Source organism: Sciurus carolinensis, chromosome 1 (assembly GCF_902686445.1).
Source record: "Sciurus carolinensis chromosome 1, mSciCar1.2, whole genome shotgun sequence".
NCBI lineage: Eukaryota > Metazoa > Chordata > Mammalia > Rodentia > Sciuridae > Sciurus > Sciurus carolinensis.
In genome coordinates, this window is record NC_062213.1 from 168443612 (window position 1) to 168459630 (window position 16019).

The window sequence follows — 16019 nt, forward strand, 5'->3', positions numbered from 1 at the left end:
CTATCTTTTCTCCATTGCATATTTTTGGCCCCTTTGTCTAGTATGAGAAAATTGTATTTATTTGGGTTTGTGTCTGTGTCCTCTACCAGTGCAGGCCATATAGCCCATCAAGAAACATCTTTACAAAGCAGTTCTACAGCTAATTTCTTTCAAAGGGAAAAGGAAAGGTAACCAAAGGAAGAAAACATTTATCTGTGTCTTTAAAAAAACTTTAAAAAAAGAGTCAACCATACATATATCCAAAAATGTGGCAAAAATATTTATTCTAGCAATGGAGGGAGTCCAGATGCTGTTGTCAAGTGACAAACAAACTCACAAATAAGGACCTCTGTCCCCCAGTTTTATCCAAGTCTTACCACTAATCCACCTGTCTCAGGTTTTTAGGGAGTTAAGACACCATCCATGAATGAGTGCTTGTAGTGCTGCTGAGTCTGGAGGAAGCCAGGCAGAACTGGTGGGATCCTCACTCTAATAATATCCAGAAATTCAAAGGTCCAGGTGTAAATGAAAACTCTGTGAACACAGGGTCTTTCCTTCCATCCTCAGGGCACCAGGATTAGGGTCAACAAGGACCAAGGCCTGGGGATGATAGCAACCCTAGACCTGGAGGGACATGAGACAATCAGAGATGAAAAAGCAAAAGACTTGAGGAAGACAGAAAGGGGAGAAGGAGGGTGCAGAGGAGGTGAAGGCTAATGCTTTACCATGATTAAGGAGAACTCACCCCATCACTAATCCCTGGGGAGGGTATAAAGATGGGGTGGAGAGAGGGTAAGAAATCAAATCTCAGCAATTAAGCAAAGGGTCACAGACCTATACTAGTCAATAAGCAGTGTCTCCATGTAACTGACCCTGAGGGGACTGAAAATAGGGAAGATTCTACCCGTCTCCCCTATGGTCTTAGCACTGGAGTATGGGCTTTCCTTCCTCATCACGCCCCATCTCTACACATCTTACTTCCAAATCCCATTCAAGGTGGCCTGGCTCCCAGGGCAGGGACAGCCCCCAGACAGAGGTATTGAATATTCTCTGTTCTTAACTTTTAATCTAAACAAACTTGGACACTTTGTACTTCTGAGGGTCAGAGAGACATAACAGAAATGGCACTTCACCATGGGGTGCAGGGAAACTACACAGACATGCCACAAGGCAAAATGATTATAGGAAAAACACAAAGGAAAAAAAAAGCTTCCAATTCTGTGGAAGAGGGAAAAGCAAAACCAAACAATTTATCCAGTGCTTTCAAAGTGTTCCTAAGAATTTTTTTTATTTATCCCGATTTCTTCTGCTATCCAGTCATCATTCAAAAGTGTATTAAATATGGTCTATTTAAGAAAATGTTCCAAGTGCTGAGAAGAAAGTGAATTCATTCATTGATGGATGAAATATTCTGTAGATGTCTGTTAGGTCCATTTGATTAATAGTATTTTTTAGATGATCTATCTAAATGTGAGATAGGTGTGGTAAAATCACCCTGTATTAAAGCATTATGGTCTATTTGATTCTTGATACTGAGAAAGGTTTTTTTAATGTGTGCAGATGCACCACTGTTTAGGGCATACATGTTTATAATCATTATTTCTTGTTGTTGGATAATTTCTGTAATAACTATAGAATATATTCTTTGTCTCTTCTGATTGATTTTTGCTTGAAGTCCACTTTGTCTGATATGAGAGTAGTTATCCCACTTGCTTTGGCTACCATTTGCATGGTATATCTTTTCCCATCCTTTCACCTTCAGTCTGTGAATGTCTTTGTACAGTAAGTCCCCTGTAAACAGTATATTGTAAGGTCCTGTTCTTTAATCCAATCAGTCAATTGATGACTTTTGATTGAAGAGTTTAGACCAAATTCAAAGTTATTATAGAGAAGTGATTTTTTATTTCCTGCCATTTTTATTTATTTTTAATGTTTAATTCAGACTTGAATCTTACAGGACTATTTCACAATGGTACTCCCTTCTAATAAGTAAAAAAAATTTAAGCAATAAAGGATAAACAAAAGGAAGAAGAGAATAAAGACTGAAAATCAACAAATTCAGTATACATAAGACTGAGGCCATTAGTTTTATATTCAGGGACTGTGACTGTGGCAAAATAAAGGAGATAGGAAATTAGAATATAGGAAGAAATGTGAATGGTGACGATTAATCAATAAAAAAGTAAAAAATTTTATTAAGAGTCAGGTAAGGTGGTACACACCTGTAATTCTAGCGACTTGGGAGGCTGAGGCAGGAGGGTCAAGAGTTCAAAGAACCTCAGTAAAAGCGAGACACTAAGCAACTCAGTGAGACCCTGTCTCTAAACAAAATACAAAACAGGGCTGGGGAAGCGGCTTAGTGGGGGAACACCCCTGAGTCCAATTAAAAAAAATAATAATAACTTCATTAAGGAATGGAGAACAGAACCAACATTTGAATTTTAGGTGGAAGGTAACAAATATACAAGAAATACTCTAAGTACCCTGGAAGTCCTATTGAAGAAACTGTCACGTTGTTTGGGGGAACAGAAGGAGGGCCAATCTGGGAAATAATTCATTGAGGCAGCATTAGAGAAGAGCTGTAAAAAAAGAATAATGCTATAATAAAGGGAAAACAGAAGAAAAAGACATAGAGATGAGGGGAAAGAGACAAGAATAGTGACAGATACTAAACAGAGAACCAGTGTGGGTAGGTATGCAATCTACCCACAGTTTGTAGGAATACAAGCTTGGAAAGAGACACTAAATGGTTACAACATTTGGAATCTACTATCAGATGCCAGTGTTTAAATTTGAAGGAAACATTTTCTTTTCACAGAACATATATGTTCAAAGTCTAAATATGGTTAGATTGGCAGAGAAGCTTATATACTCATTTGATATAAGTTCCTATCACTATGGAGAACTCAGAAATTATAAACCACTAAGTAAGAATATTGGAAAACAAAGCAGGGTAAATACCATTAATGTATAAGCAGTTCTTACAACTCAAAAAGAAGAAGACTGGGCTGGGGTTGCAGCTCAGCCGTAGAGCGCTTGCCTAGCGCATGTGAGGTACTGGGTTTGATCCTTAGCAGCACAAAAAAATAGATAAATTAATTAAATAAGGTATTGTGTTCACCCACAACTACAAAAAATTAAAAAGAAAAAAAAAAAGGATTACTACGCTACTCCAACAGAAAACAGACAAAATGAACAGGCAATTTGGGGGCAGGGCAAAGGAAAGAATAAAGAAATAGCTGAAAAACATTTTAAAAAGAAAAAAAAAATTCTTCTACTTATATAATTTTCTTGAGAAATTTTCTCATGAAACAGACCTTCAGTGTTTTTACCACAATATTAATTATGTATTATGTCAAACTGCTGGAACACTGATGAAAGGGAACTGGGTTTAGCTGTCTTCAAACTGGGTTTAGGCACTTGTTTTGCACTTCTTAGCTGGGGGAGAGCCTAGGAAAATGAACTTACCTTCTGTAAGTTCCTGCAGAAGGAGGATAATTGCATGCCTGGCTTAGATCTTAGGGTTGTTTTGAAGATACCTGTTATCTGCAGTATTTCCAAAAAGGAAAAGTTATTTGGAAAATAAACTATTTTTGGAAAGTATCTGAAAAAAATGTGGTTTTTAAAAAATATTTTTAATTTTTGATAGACATTTTATTTAATTAATTTATTTACATGTGGTGCTGAGAATTGAACCCAATGCCCTGCATATACCAGGCAAGCACTCTACCACTGAGCCACAACCCCAGGCCCTAAAAACAATGTTTTTTAGAAACAGGAGATTAAGGGGGAAGGAAAAATAACAGAATGAGACAAACATCATTACCCTATGTACATATGATTACACAAATGGTATGACTCTACTTCATGTACAGTCAGAAACACAAATTGTACCCCATTTGTTTACAATGAGTCAAAATAAATAAATTATTTAAAAAAATACAGTAATTCCCCTTATTTGGGGCTTTACTTTTTGAGGTCACAGCGACCTGACATCAACCATGATTTGAAAATATTAAATGGAAAATTCCAAAAAAAAAAAAAAAGAAACAGTAGATTAAGATAAAAATTTAAGCATTATTGTAATTATACTTCTGAATACATAAAGGAATCACTATGTCACAAACTACTGGCAGTTGGAGCCATTTGTGCCAATGAAGATTTCTAAAATGGCTAATTTTTGACACATTATAAGAAATTATTATAACACCACTCATAACAAACTTTTATTGGCTATGGACTACAATATGAATTATCTGGAAGGAAAAACTGTGAGTTTAAGAATACTAATCTGACGGGGCTGGGGTTGTGGCTCAGTGGTGGAGTCCTTGCCAAGCACCTGTGAGGCACTGGGTTCGATCCTCAGCACCACATAAAAATAAATAAATTTCCCAGGCAAGGTGGAGCACGCCTGTAATCTCAGCTGCTGGGGGGTGGGGTGACTGAGGCAGGAGGATCACAAGTTCAAAGCCAGCCTCAGCTAAAATGAGGCACAGGGCAACTCAGTTAGAACCTGTCTCCAAAAAATACAAAACAGGGCTGGGGATGTGGTTCAGGGGTTGAGTGCCCCTGAGTTCAATCCCTAGCACCCTAAATAAATAAATAAATAAATTTTAAAAATAAAGATATTGCTGTATTTATCTACAACTAAAATTATTTTTTAAAAAATTACAAATCTGATTGTGGCACACATTTTTATTCATCTACTTAAGTCCCTGTGCTTCATTCCTAGCAGAGCTCTGATTCATTTCGGGTTGGCCACAGGCTGCCACAGGTTGCCTCTCTTAGGTCTCAGGAGCAGATGTGTATTAATTTGAACCAATCTTTTAACCCCCTTGCCAGTGATTGGTTTAGGCATAAACATGTCTGAATCTGGCCAATGAGATTCAATGCAAAGCGTGCTGGGTCAATTCTGCCAAAAAATGTCCTTCCTAACAATAATAAGGTCAATTAGTTATGCTACCTAATGATTACTAAAGTAATTCTGGAGACAAATGCCTAAAAGTATTCTCCTACTTAGAACATTCCTGTTAAGTATGTTGAGTTCCACAAATTGTTATCCTTGTGTTTCTAAATAAAAGGTTCAATTATAGATAGAGTTAGGTGCCACATAACTGATCAAAAGGGACCTCATATAGGACAGCGGTCCCATAAAATTATAATATAGCCTAGAAGCGTAGTAGGCTATACCATTTAGGTTTGTGTAAGCAATGTTCACACAATGACAAAATTGCCTAAACACAGATCTCTCAGACCATATCCCTGTGGTTAAATGACTCATGACTATCATTTTTTAAAAAAATATTTTTTTAGTTGTTAATGAACCATTATTTTATTTATATGCAATGCTGAGAATTAAACCCAGTGTGTCACACATGCTAGGCAAGTGCTCTACCACTGAGCCACAACCCTAGTCCATGACTGTCATTTTTAAGAGATATTAATAGATTACTAATTTCTGTAATAGCTCTCTAAATTCAAGATCAAAATGAAGGTCACCAGTGACAAAGTACTGGAATTGATTTTGTCAAAACTAAAGTGAAAAATTCTAAATGTACTAAAAGTTCTAAAGATAGGTAGAATAAGTCAACCAATAAAATGAAAGGTACACAGTTCAAATCCTCCAGACAAAGGTAACAGATGAAATGTGGGAAAGATGACACATTTTAAAAATCACAAGCCAGGTTAGAATCAGTGTTCTGCCACCTTAATATGACTCAGCCAAATTTTAACCTGAGGGCTGGAGTTGTAGTTCAGTAGTACAGAGCCTGCCTAGCACATGTGAGGCACTAGGTTTAATCCTCAACATCACATAAAAATATATTTAAAAAAAGAAGGTATTGTGTCCATCTACAACTTAAAAAACAATTTTTTTAACCTGAATTTAGATTCCTCATCTGTAAAATAGAGTTAAACAATGCCTACTTTGTAATGCTCTAGGGAGAATAAGTGGAAATGAGGCTTCTTAGCATGGTGGCAGAGATACACAGATATACTAGTCTACTAAATTACTTTGTGTTCAGCTCCATGTTTAAATTCAAATTCAAATCCAGAATACAGTCATTATATGGCTCAACATGTATCTCCTAATTCTTACAACAACACTGCAAAGGAGGCCACTGTATGTTCACTTTGTAGGAATCACGGAGGAAGGGACTTGCTCAAGGTCACATGGTTTGGCATTACCAGAGGTAGAAGGTAAACAATGCCACGGATACTTCCAACCCAAGATTAGAACTCTGTTCATTGTGATTCTATGAATAAAGCATTGTTATTGAAGTTTTTGCTCAAACTACTAACCAAGACCATTACTATTTCTCATTTAAATAAAATAAAAATAAAATTCAAATCTCAATTTACACAACGCATATTCTCCATGAAATCATAAGTGAACTTACATCAGTCATCTACACATTTTCAGATTACCTGTCTATATATTAAATCACAAGACCCAAGTATATACAGAAGTTATATATCATTTTACATATAAACATAAACCTTAAAATCACCACCAATCACTGGGAATCACATATACAGATTGTCTTAAACCAGATCCCAAATTTAGCTCTTACCTTAGTAAGATCCATTCCAAGCCTAACCTGTGACAAGAGGTGCATGATAACACTCTTGTGCTCCTCCACTGACCCTGCCTCCCCATCATCGTCTCTGTCGTCATGTGAATCAAAAAGGTCTAAAACAAAACAGATCTTCTTAGACTGGTATAAAATTGGGTCAATTGTGCTGCTATCAGTATTACAAATGTTTCTAAGATTAAAAACATTAAATTTTCAAAAGTCCTTTACCAGCATCACTTGTCCCATTGGACATGGAAGAATTCAGTGATTCTGTGGTGTCTGGGCGCTTTAGGCTATTTCCCGAACTGCTGTGTGTCAAGACTGAGGCAGATCCAGAAGAACTTTAAAAAAAAAAAAAAAAAGTTAACCACCTTAAGCTAAAGAAAGCAATTTGAAGTCATAGCAAGATGTTCACTTACAGAGTTACTTAAAACCAAAATATACTGATGGGTGACAAACAATTCTTAGAGTTTACAGGTCACACACACGCATACATATATATACTTTCCATCTTTCTCCCTGTCACCCACATTCTAAGACTGAACTGTGGTCTGATGACAAGGTCTCTTGTCTTGTGCTTTTTGCATGGTATATTCTAACCAAGTCATGTTTTAAGACAAGGCATCAAAAATTAGTGACATTTTTGCCTCTGCATTCAAGTTTGAAACTAAAATTAATTTTCTGATTTTCTGCTTTGTATATATGCAGATATGTCAAGACACTTAGCAAACAATTTCTAGAACCTCAAAAGTCAACAGTTGAGGGGCTAGAGTTGTGGCTCAGTGGTAGAGTGCTTGCCTAACATGACTGGGGCACTGGATTCAATTCTCAGCACCACATAAAAAAAATAAACATACGGTGTCCATCTATAACTATTTTTTTTTAAAGTCAACAGTCTATTACTAAGTCTCAGAAATATGTCTTATCTACATTTCTGAGATCCTTTGATAAAAGCCAAATGGTATTAATATTCTTTCCAGTCGTTAAAAAAGTATATTTGAAATTATGAAATAAAAAATTATTTTTTCAAGTAAATTTATGATAACTGGATTTATAAACTGGTTAACAGGTCTAAAGAAAGCTTCCTATATTAGATTATTATACCTGTGATCATAATTTACTCAGGGAAGTATTTGTATATAAATTGAAGAATAATCAGAACGGCATGGTTAACTTCTTTTTTTTAAACTGGGAACTGAACCCAGGGGCACTTAACCACTGAGCCACATCCCCAGTCCTGCCCCCCACCTTTTCAACTTTTTTTTTCAAGACAGGGTCTAAATTGCTGAGGTTGGTCTCAAACTTGTAATCTTCCTGCCTCAGCCTCCCGAGTTGCTGGGATTATACGTGTGAGTCACCAAGTCCGACTATAGTTTACTTATTAAATGTAAAATCAGAAATCAGTTTCCTCATACTTCAGATAATTTTAAATGTAATAATCATGATTTTATTACAAATATTGAGTGTAAAACATTATGTATTCTAATTTATACATAAGTTCACCCTTATTACATTATCTTTTCTTTAAAATAACAATTTTATAAAGCGCTTTAAGGTTCACAGTAAACCTAAGCCGAAAGTACAGCGCCCCGTCACAACATCCCACACGTTACAAATGCTAATTCTACATTACCACCTGAAGTTCATGGCTTAGTGAGGGTTCACTCTTGGTGTTATGCATTCTATGTGTTATCATCAGACAAATATAGGATGATATGTATCTACCAATACAATTGCATACAAAATGTTTTAATGCCCTAAAAATCCTTATATTAGCACTAAAATATTCACCTATTAAGATTACACTACATATTCTTGATTAAACATTGTTTGCCCTGGTTACTTACCTGTTTTTGATCTATTTTTCAAAAAATCCTTAAAGAACTGAATATTACTTCTTGGATACTTAACTAACATACATCACAAGGTACTGTAACTAATGCCTATCTTACCAATTTTGAGAGGCAATGGAAAATACAAATAAAAGACTTAAGAGAAATCAAATTATCATGAAATAAAAGAAATGCATGAAAATTATCTTCCAAGTATCTGTGGTTTTTAATAATCATCAAAATAGTCAAACTTTTTAAATCAATTGACCTAAAAACTTCAAATCTTATAAAACATAACTCATATTTTAGATGAAATGCCAAAAATCCAAAGTACTTATGCTATGCTTTTTCTCTTTACCCATGATTAGGGACCCTGCCTAAGCTGGATGCAGTAGTACACCACACACCTGTAAGCCCAGCAACTAGGGAGGTTGAGTAGGAAAACTACAAGTTGGAGGCCAGCCTCAGCAATTCAGGGATACCATCAGTAACTTAGCAAGACCCAGTCTCAAAAGAAAAAATAAAAAGGACTATGGGCATTGCTCAGTGGTAAAGTGCTCCTGGGTTCAATCCCCAGTAACAAAACAAAACAAAAAAGGGATAAATTCTCAGCCATTCCATAATTTGCCTCATTCAGAGTAATATTTAAAGAATATAGTTAATAACAGACAAAAACATACATGGGTACAGGACAGGTGTATCTGCAATGGGCTCACTTGTCTAGAACTTAAATGTAGGATTATGAAGTACAAAAATATTTAAGTTCTGAACTTAATTACAATAACAATTTACTGAGTACTCAGAATGTGACATATACTCTAAAACAACCCTGTAAGGGAAGCATAATTACTCTCAAACTCACAGATGCTCACAGGGTCAATGATGGATTTGAGGTCATACAGCTGGAAACCACTGGAGACATTTCAAACACCCATTTGACTCCAAAGCAGAAGTTCTTTCCAACACATACTTTTCATCTAACTTATAAATGTGTAAACCACACTGCTCAGTAACACAGTTCAGAAGTAAGCTATCGTTACTACAAATTTTTAGAAACAGCAGTGAAAGGACTTAAGTTATTAAACTCTCTTCCTTCAAGGATAGAGGGGGGAAAAATATGGTATGAGAGTAAGAAAACTAGTGGGAGCAGCTGATGGTGAGCAGTGTCACAGTCAGAACTGGAAGACTTCAGAGGCCAGGCAGAGAGTATACTATATGTGAGTAGGGCAAGGGTACAAGAAGTGTGGAACTCAAACCAGCACACTAACTTTAAAGGGATTTAAAACCTGCAAATTAACACTGAATCCTTTCAAGTGGGAAGCATATAACTGCATGTTTGGGGCAGGGCACAGGGAAAGCACAAAGAAGTTTAAAATAAAGAGTGGGAGCAGCCCACCAGTCTGCAAGTGTACTTGCAGACACACCTATCACAGCAAATACTTTAAAATTTTCTTTTTCATTAAAGTTCAGGAGTATCCTTTAAACTGGTGCCAGAGACTGACTAACAGTGAAGCTGTAAGGAGTCAACCATATATTATCAAGCTTTTACTGTATATGCTTTAAGAGGATGGAAAGATGAGCCCATTTACTAGAAAGACATTTGCAATTGTGTTTTGTTTAGAGTAATAGCTAATGCCTGACATAAGAGACTGTCTTTAACTGTGTTTAAAACAATGATGGAACTTTAATATCAGCCTTTTAATTGGAATTTTCTTATAAATGTTTATTTCCTTTTAATCCCATAATTGTAAAATTTTAGAAAAAAAATTAAAGGGAAATTTCATTGGCAAACTTCTAAAAATGGTTTCTCAATATTATTTCCTAATATAGAACATTAAGAAGAGAAACCAAGTCAGGTCCAGTGGTGCACACCTGTAATCCCAGTGATTTAGGAAAGTGAGGCAGGAGGATCAGAACCAGCCTTGGCAACTTAGTGAAACCATGTATCAAAATAAAAAACAAAGGGTATGGAGGGATGTAGCTCAGTAGAGTGCTCCTGGGTTCAACCTCTAGTACCAGAAAGAAAAAGAAAAAAAAGACACCTAACTGGTGTGCCTAAGGTTACAGCTCCTCTGGAGGCTGAGGTGGGTGAACTGCTTGAGCCCAAGAATTCAAGGCCAGCCTGGGAACATAGCAAGACCCCCTCTCAAACCAAAAAACAAGGATAAAGGGAGGTAGGAAATCAGTCAGTCAGTCAGTCCATGTTAAATGAAGTCCTACTGCTCAGCTAGCCTTGAATTGTGGGTTCAAACCTCCCAACCCTAATTCAAGTTCCATGTCTTAATGAGATCACATATTTCACTTTTCCCCACAATCAAAAGCTGAATTTTATCCACGAAGTCAAAAAACCTTTAAGAACCAACATAATCAATAATCATATTCCTTATATCAGTTGAGATTTTGAGCCATTATGATGTAACTATAAAGGAATACCAGATTTCTCAAATCATTTGTATATTTAAGAGAACTCCAGGATCCTACACAAACTTTCTTATTAAAAGAAACCAACATCCAATGTTTAGGGAATACCTGATGATACTTTGCTTATAAATTCATATATAATAACTTCCAAATCTGTACGGTCTTACAAAGCAAACTCCAGTTATAACAATAGTATCAATCTCCAGGAAAGCAGTAAAGCTTAAAAAAAAAACATGCCAGGAAAAACTAAGCCAACTACATCTATAATAAACACAAGCAGAATAAATAAAATATTAATTCACTTTTTAAAACAACAGCTTTTATTAGCTGGGCATGGTGGCACATGCCTGTAATTCCAATGACTCAGGGGGCTGAGGCAAATTCAAGGCCAGCCTTAGCAACTTAAGTGAGACACTTTTTTTTTTTTTTTTTTTTGCGGTACTGGGGATTGAACCCAGGGCCTTGTGCTTACAAGGCAAGCACTCTACTAACTGAGCTATATCCCCAGCCCTGAGACACTGTCTTTAAAATAAAAAATAAAAAAAGCTTGGGATGAAGTTCAATGCTAAAAGAACAACTGGTTTCAAATCCCAGTACCAAAAGAGAAATAAAACAACAGCTATTATAATGTGCCAGATGTAAATTCAGCACTTATTTTCATTTAAATATTCACAGTGACCCCTTGAAGTTGAAATTAATATTATTCTCATTTTATAAATGAGGAAACAGGATTACATAGGTTAAATAAATTGACCAAGGTCACACACGTTTGAAACAAAACAGATTTAGAAGACATTCTTTCTGAGATTCCAGAATCCAAAGTCTTAACAATAGCAACTTGTATACTGCTAGGGCTGACAAGTACTTCGCTTATTAGCTAACATGTAAATGGCAATTAAAACTTTTATTGTACAAAATGGTACATACCTAGCTTTCACTCAATGGGATAAAATATAGGTCAAATATTTTCCAATGAAGAAAAATCAACCATCGTGATCAGTCAAAATGTGCCTGTTTATTATCTCTGGAATCCTTCCCTCCATTCCCAATACTATTACTGTCAGGTTTTGGTTGGTCTTTCTATCTGCAATACAGCACCCCCCCCAACCCCCACTGCCTGCATTTAATTCTACACAATTTAGGTGAATCTCTTTCTAAAATGTAGATAAGACCAGCAATTGCCATCATGCATGGAAATATTCTCAAAATTCATAAAAGGCTAAAGACTTTCATGCCAAGGTCTTGTCAACTTTCGCATCTTTATCCCCCTGTGCTTTTCTTTTCATTTTCCTTTTTAACCACTTACCACACCTCATACTTCAATCATACCAAACTACTTACAATTCCCCAAAGAAATCAGGCACCCCTTGTCTCCAGGCCTTTCTAACAGGGTTCCATCTGTATACAAACATTTCCATTTATCTCTCCCCTTATCCCCAATTTCCCTTCTCTCTACTCCCCACATCTCACCTTTGGATCATATCATTCCCCTTTCCTCTGGGAATCTTCCCTGACTTCTCAAGACTTCAAAATGTTCCATGGCATTCTGTGCTTGTGCTTATTCTTCCTGCATGTTATGGTCTGATGTCTGGGTCCTCCCCAAATTCACATGTTAACACTCAATGACCAATGTGATAGTATGAGGTACAAACCTTTGGACAGTGATTAGACTGTGAGGTGGTACCCTTAAGAATAGAATTAGTCCTTGGAGAGGTCCCAGAGAGTTGCCTCGCCTCTTCCATCATGGGAGGACGCCATTCAAAGGTGCTATCCATGAACCAGAAGGTAAGCCCTCCACCACTAGACACCAAATCAGTCAGCAACTTGATCTTGGAATTCCCAGCATCCAGAATGTGAGAAATAAGTTTGTGTTGCTTGTAAGCTACCCAGTTTATAGTTACCCAACTTAGAGCAGACTAAGACACCGCATATTTAAGGGCAGAGATGTGATTATTTTAACTACACAATCGTTCTTCCACCTAGTACAGTGCCTGACTTACAAATGATGAACAGCTTCACTCTAGTGCAAAAAGAAGTAAAGATGAGCTCTTACTTCTCCACAGTTTATGCACTCAGATTGGATCCTCTCCTACAGTTGGTGCTACAAAACTGTCCAGAGTTGGACTAACATTATTGGAACATTACCACAGATGATGCTATTTATTAAATTTGGATTAAGTCTGCAGTAAAATCAAAACTCCGTTAGAACTGACTTTGCTCAATAAGCCAAGAAAAGTAAGTTGTCCTTACTATATAACTATATAAACCAAGCCTCTCCTTATCACCAGTCTTGAAATCAAATTATATTTTTAAAAACCAGGAGTCATTTAAGTACACATTTGATTCATGTACTTACTCTATTAAGCGTTTTGGGGATGAGCCACTCTGATGGAATTCATCAGCATCATAGAATTCATCTTCACTGCTAGAGTAAGAGAACTCTGGGACTGTATTTGGAGACAAGTTGACATGACTTGGAGAAGTTAGACTGCTACTAGGTGGTGAATGCCCGCTACCTAGGAAGTTAAAAAGTTTTTTAATTAGGGAAAAAATGGTAATTAGGGAGTTAGGGCAAAGCAGATCTTTCTAAGATCAAGAGTTTGGTTAAGTTGGTAGAAGTCTCCACACTATTTGTAAAGAAAATAACATTTAAAGTAAATGAGGAAAAGGTATATCATGTTATAGAAATGGGAAATAGCCTTTTAAATAAATGAAAAAGCTTCTGCGTCCCCATCCTACAATTTAAGGTAAATTTCTCTTTAATATTCAGAAGGCAATGCTTGTGAGTTGTGATACTGAAGTCCTACAATAGACACCAGTACCAATGGGAAGCCAAAACTGTATTTTAAATTATAGACCAGATATCTAGACCCAATGATAATGCAAAATAGAAAAAATATCAAGACTACACTAATGTTAAAATATTGTTCGCATTACTGCTTTTTCATGGAGGTCACGTGAAAAATTCAAAACCTCTGCACAAAGTCCCAAGTGCACACTACACAAGCTCCTCATTTCTTTTTCATCTAAGCCTAAGTCAGATGCTAGGGCTCAGGGATAGAAATAATAATAAGAGGGCTAGTATGGGAAGAATGCAGAAAGGGAAAAGGCACAGAAGAATGCTATCCTATTCCTAAAGAGGCTACTACTAAAGATATGGAAATTAATGGAAAGCCAGAGAAAGAAGACTACCATCAAATCTGAAATGATCATCTGGCACACTGTTAAGCAATAAAGTCAAAACAAACAAACAAAAACTATACACAGAAAAAACCAAGTACTACAGATACCTACTGGGGATTAGAGTTAAGTCACTGATGACAATCAAAAGGCAAGATTAGACATCTGGAAGAAATGGAAGGTAGTAGCAATAAAAATGACTCTAGAGCTACCCCTGGATTTTCAGTCCATTCCTGTATCTTTGGTTCAATAGTTAGGAAAAAGCAAATCAGTCTGCCACACTTGGTTGCCATGTTCACAAAAATACTTTAAAAATAGTACTATTTGCTCCTTAAAAAGTAACACATATTGTGGAAATTCCAAAGGTAACTTACCTAAGCAAATAACTTTCAATTCTCTTTTTTTTCCAATAGTGGAAATAAGACAGAAAAGAAACTTTCTCTTATTGGATTAGGGAAAGTTAGACTAGGAATTACAAGTAATTAAGTAACATGAAAGTTCTCCAGGTGATCACACCACTGAAATTGGGTCTAAGAAGAAAATGAGCTTGAGTGGGATCTGCAAACCAAATAACTGGAAGCACCTTATGATAGTTAACAAAATGACTTCTTAGTTTCTCCATTCTTTCTCGGGTTAGTGAGAGGGAAAGGAAAGGAGGGTGGAGAAAATACAGAAGTTAGGATCAAAGCTCAAACAAGACAGAAATCACATACTAATTTAATTTTTTAAATTTCCTTAGACCCTCCTATGCTAAAACAATAGTAAGATTCTTGAAATAATCTCTTTCTGAAATACTTCTCAAAAGATAATCTTCACCTCTTGGACATAATTTATACTAAAATTAATGTAAGTAAGGAAAAGCTTCTCACATTTTCAAAATTAGTAAATAGTTTTATCTGTTTTTCAACAGATAAATTTTATTTGCTTCACAATACAACCTTATAAACCATAAACAAAAATCACAGGTACTGCTGTTAAGATGAATGAATTATACTCAGTTCATATAATACAGAAGTCAGCCAAAGCATTTCAACTTCATTATTCAAATTCTTTATTAGCATTTTCTCAAGAGCTTCTAAGAGAGCTATTGTTCACCATTTTTCTTTCAAAATTCAGAAGAGATTGCCCACACTGTTAAATATTAAAGACCAACACAGGAGCATCAGTGCATTCACCAATTCAAAATTTGAAATGGGCTAAAACCATAAGGGAATTTTTTATTACATAGAAAAAGTCCTACCCAGAAAGAAATCTGTGGATGATGAAGTGGGGCTGACCTCCCACCTTCTCAAGAGTGGTTCTGGCTTTGGCTTCCTATTTTTAACAGGGTCAAAAGTACTCAGTGCTTCCTTAATTTGGGTTCTACAGGTAATGTAATATAAATTTAGTAAGATTTTTAAAAACTCTAATATCTAACATGGATATTATACCTGTAAATTGGAGAAAAAATTAAAGTCCATAATTCTAAACAAATTAAGCAGATGTTAATTAAAATAAAGTATCCCTTTTCTGCCTATAAAATTGGCAAAAATGTGAAAGACTAATAAATGTTTCCTAAAAAATGCTCAGGGTTGGGGAGATAGCTCAGTGGGTAGAGTGCTTGTCTCTCAAGCATGAGGCCCTGGGTTCAATCCCCAGCACCGCAAAAACAAAACAAAACAAAAATGCTCACATCCAAAGGTACTATATAAGAATATTACTGAAAAATATTGTTATAACAGGAAAATACTGGAAACGACCTAAATGTGCAATAATGGAAAAGCAAAAAATGAAAAAGGAGCTATAAAAAGAATGCTGTAGACCTAATTATATGAACATTAAAACAACTAAATAAAATCACACATCAGAGGTGCATTTGTACAAACATGTACGCATATAGGGGGGGACTAATGAGGACTTTCAACTTATCTGCATACTTCTGTACTGTCTGATCCCTTTACAGTAAGAAAATATTCAAGTATAACTTGAGTAAATTTCCTAAAATATTCAATGTGAACCCCAAATAATTAAGCTACAAAAACAAAACCCTGCA

At 35.9% G+C, this 16019-nt stretch overlaps 1 protein-coding gene across 9 annotated transcripts in view; it reads right to left on the reverse strand.

Annotated features, from left to right (window-relative positions):
- Nucleotides 1–16019, reverse strand: part of Osbpl9 (oxysterol binding protein like 9) — a 144819-nt gene that overhangs the window by 16348 nt on the left and 112452 nt on the right. For 5 of the 9 annotated variants that reach the window (XM_047549378.1, XM_047549369.1, XM_047549388.1 and 2 more), the window contains 4 exons: nucleotides 13164–13323; nucleotides 6783–6895; nucleotides 6552–6670; nucleotides 3448–3525 (listed from right to left, as the gene is read on the reverse strand). In XM_047549378.1, the coding sequence (XP_047405334.1) occupies nucleotides 3448–3525; nucleotides 6552–6670; nucleotides 6783–6895; nucleotides 13164–13323 (470 nt within the window). The remainder of the gene's footprint in view (nucleotides 1–3447; nucleotides 3526–6551; nucleotides 6671–6782; nucleotides 6896–13163; nucleotides 13324–16019) is intronic. The other 4 variants (XM_047549407.1, XM_047549398.1, XM_047549425.1 and 1 more) reach the window with 1 other exon arrangement.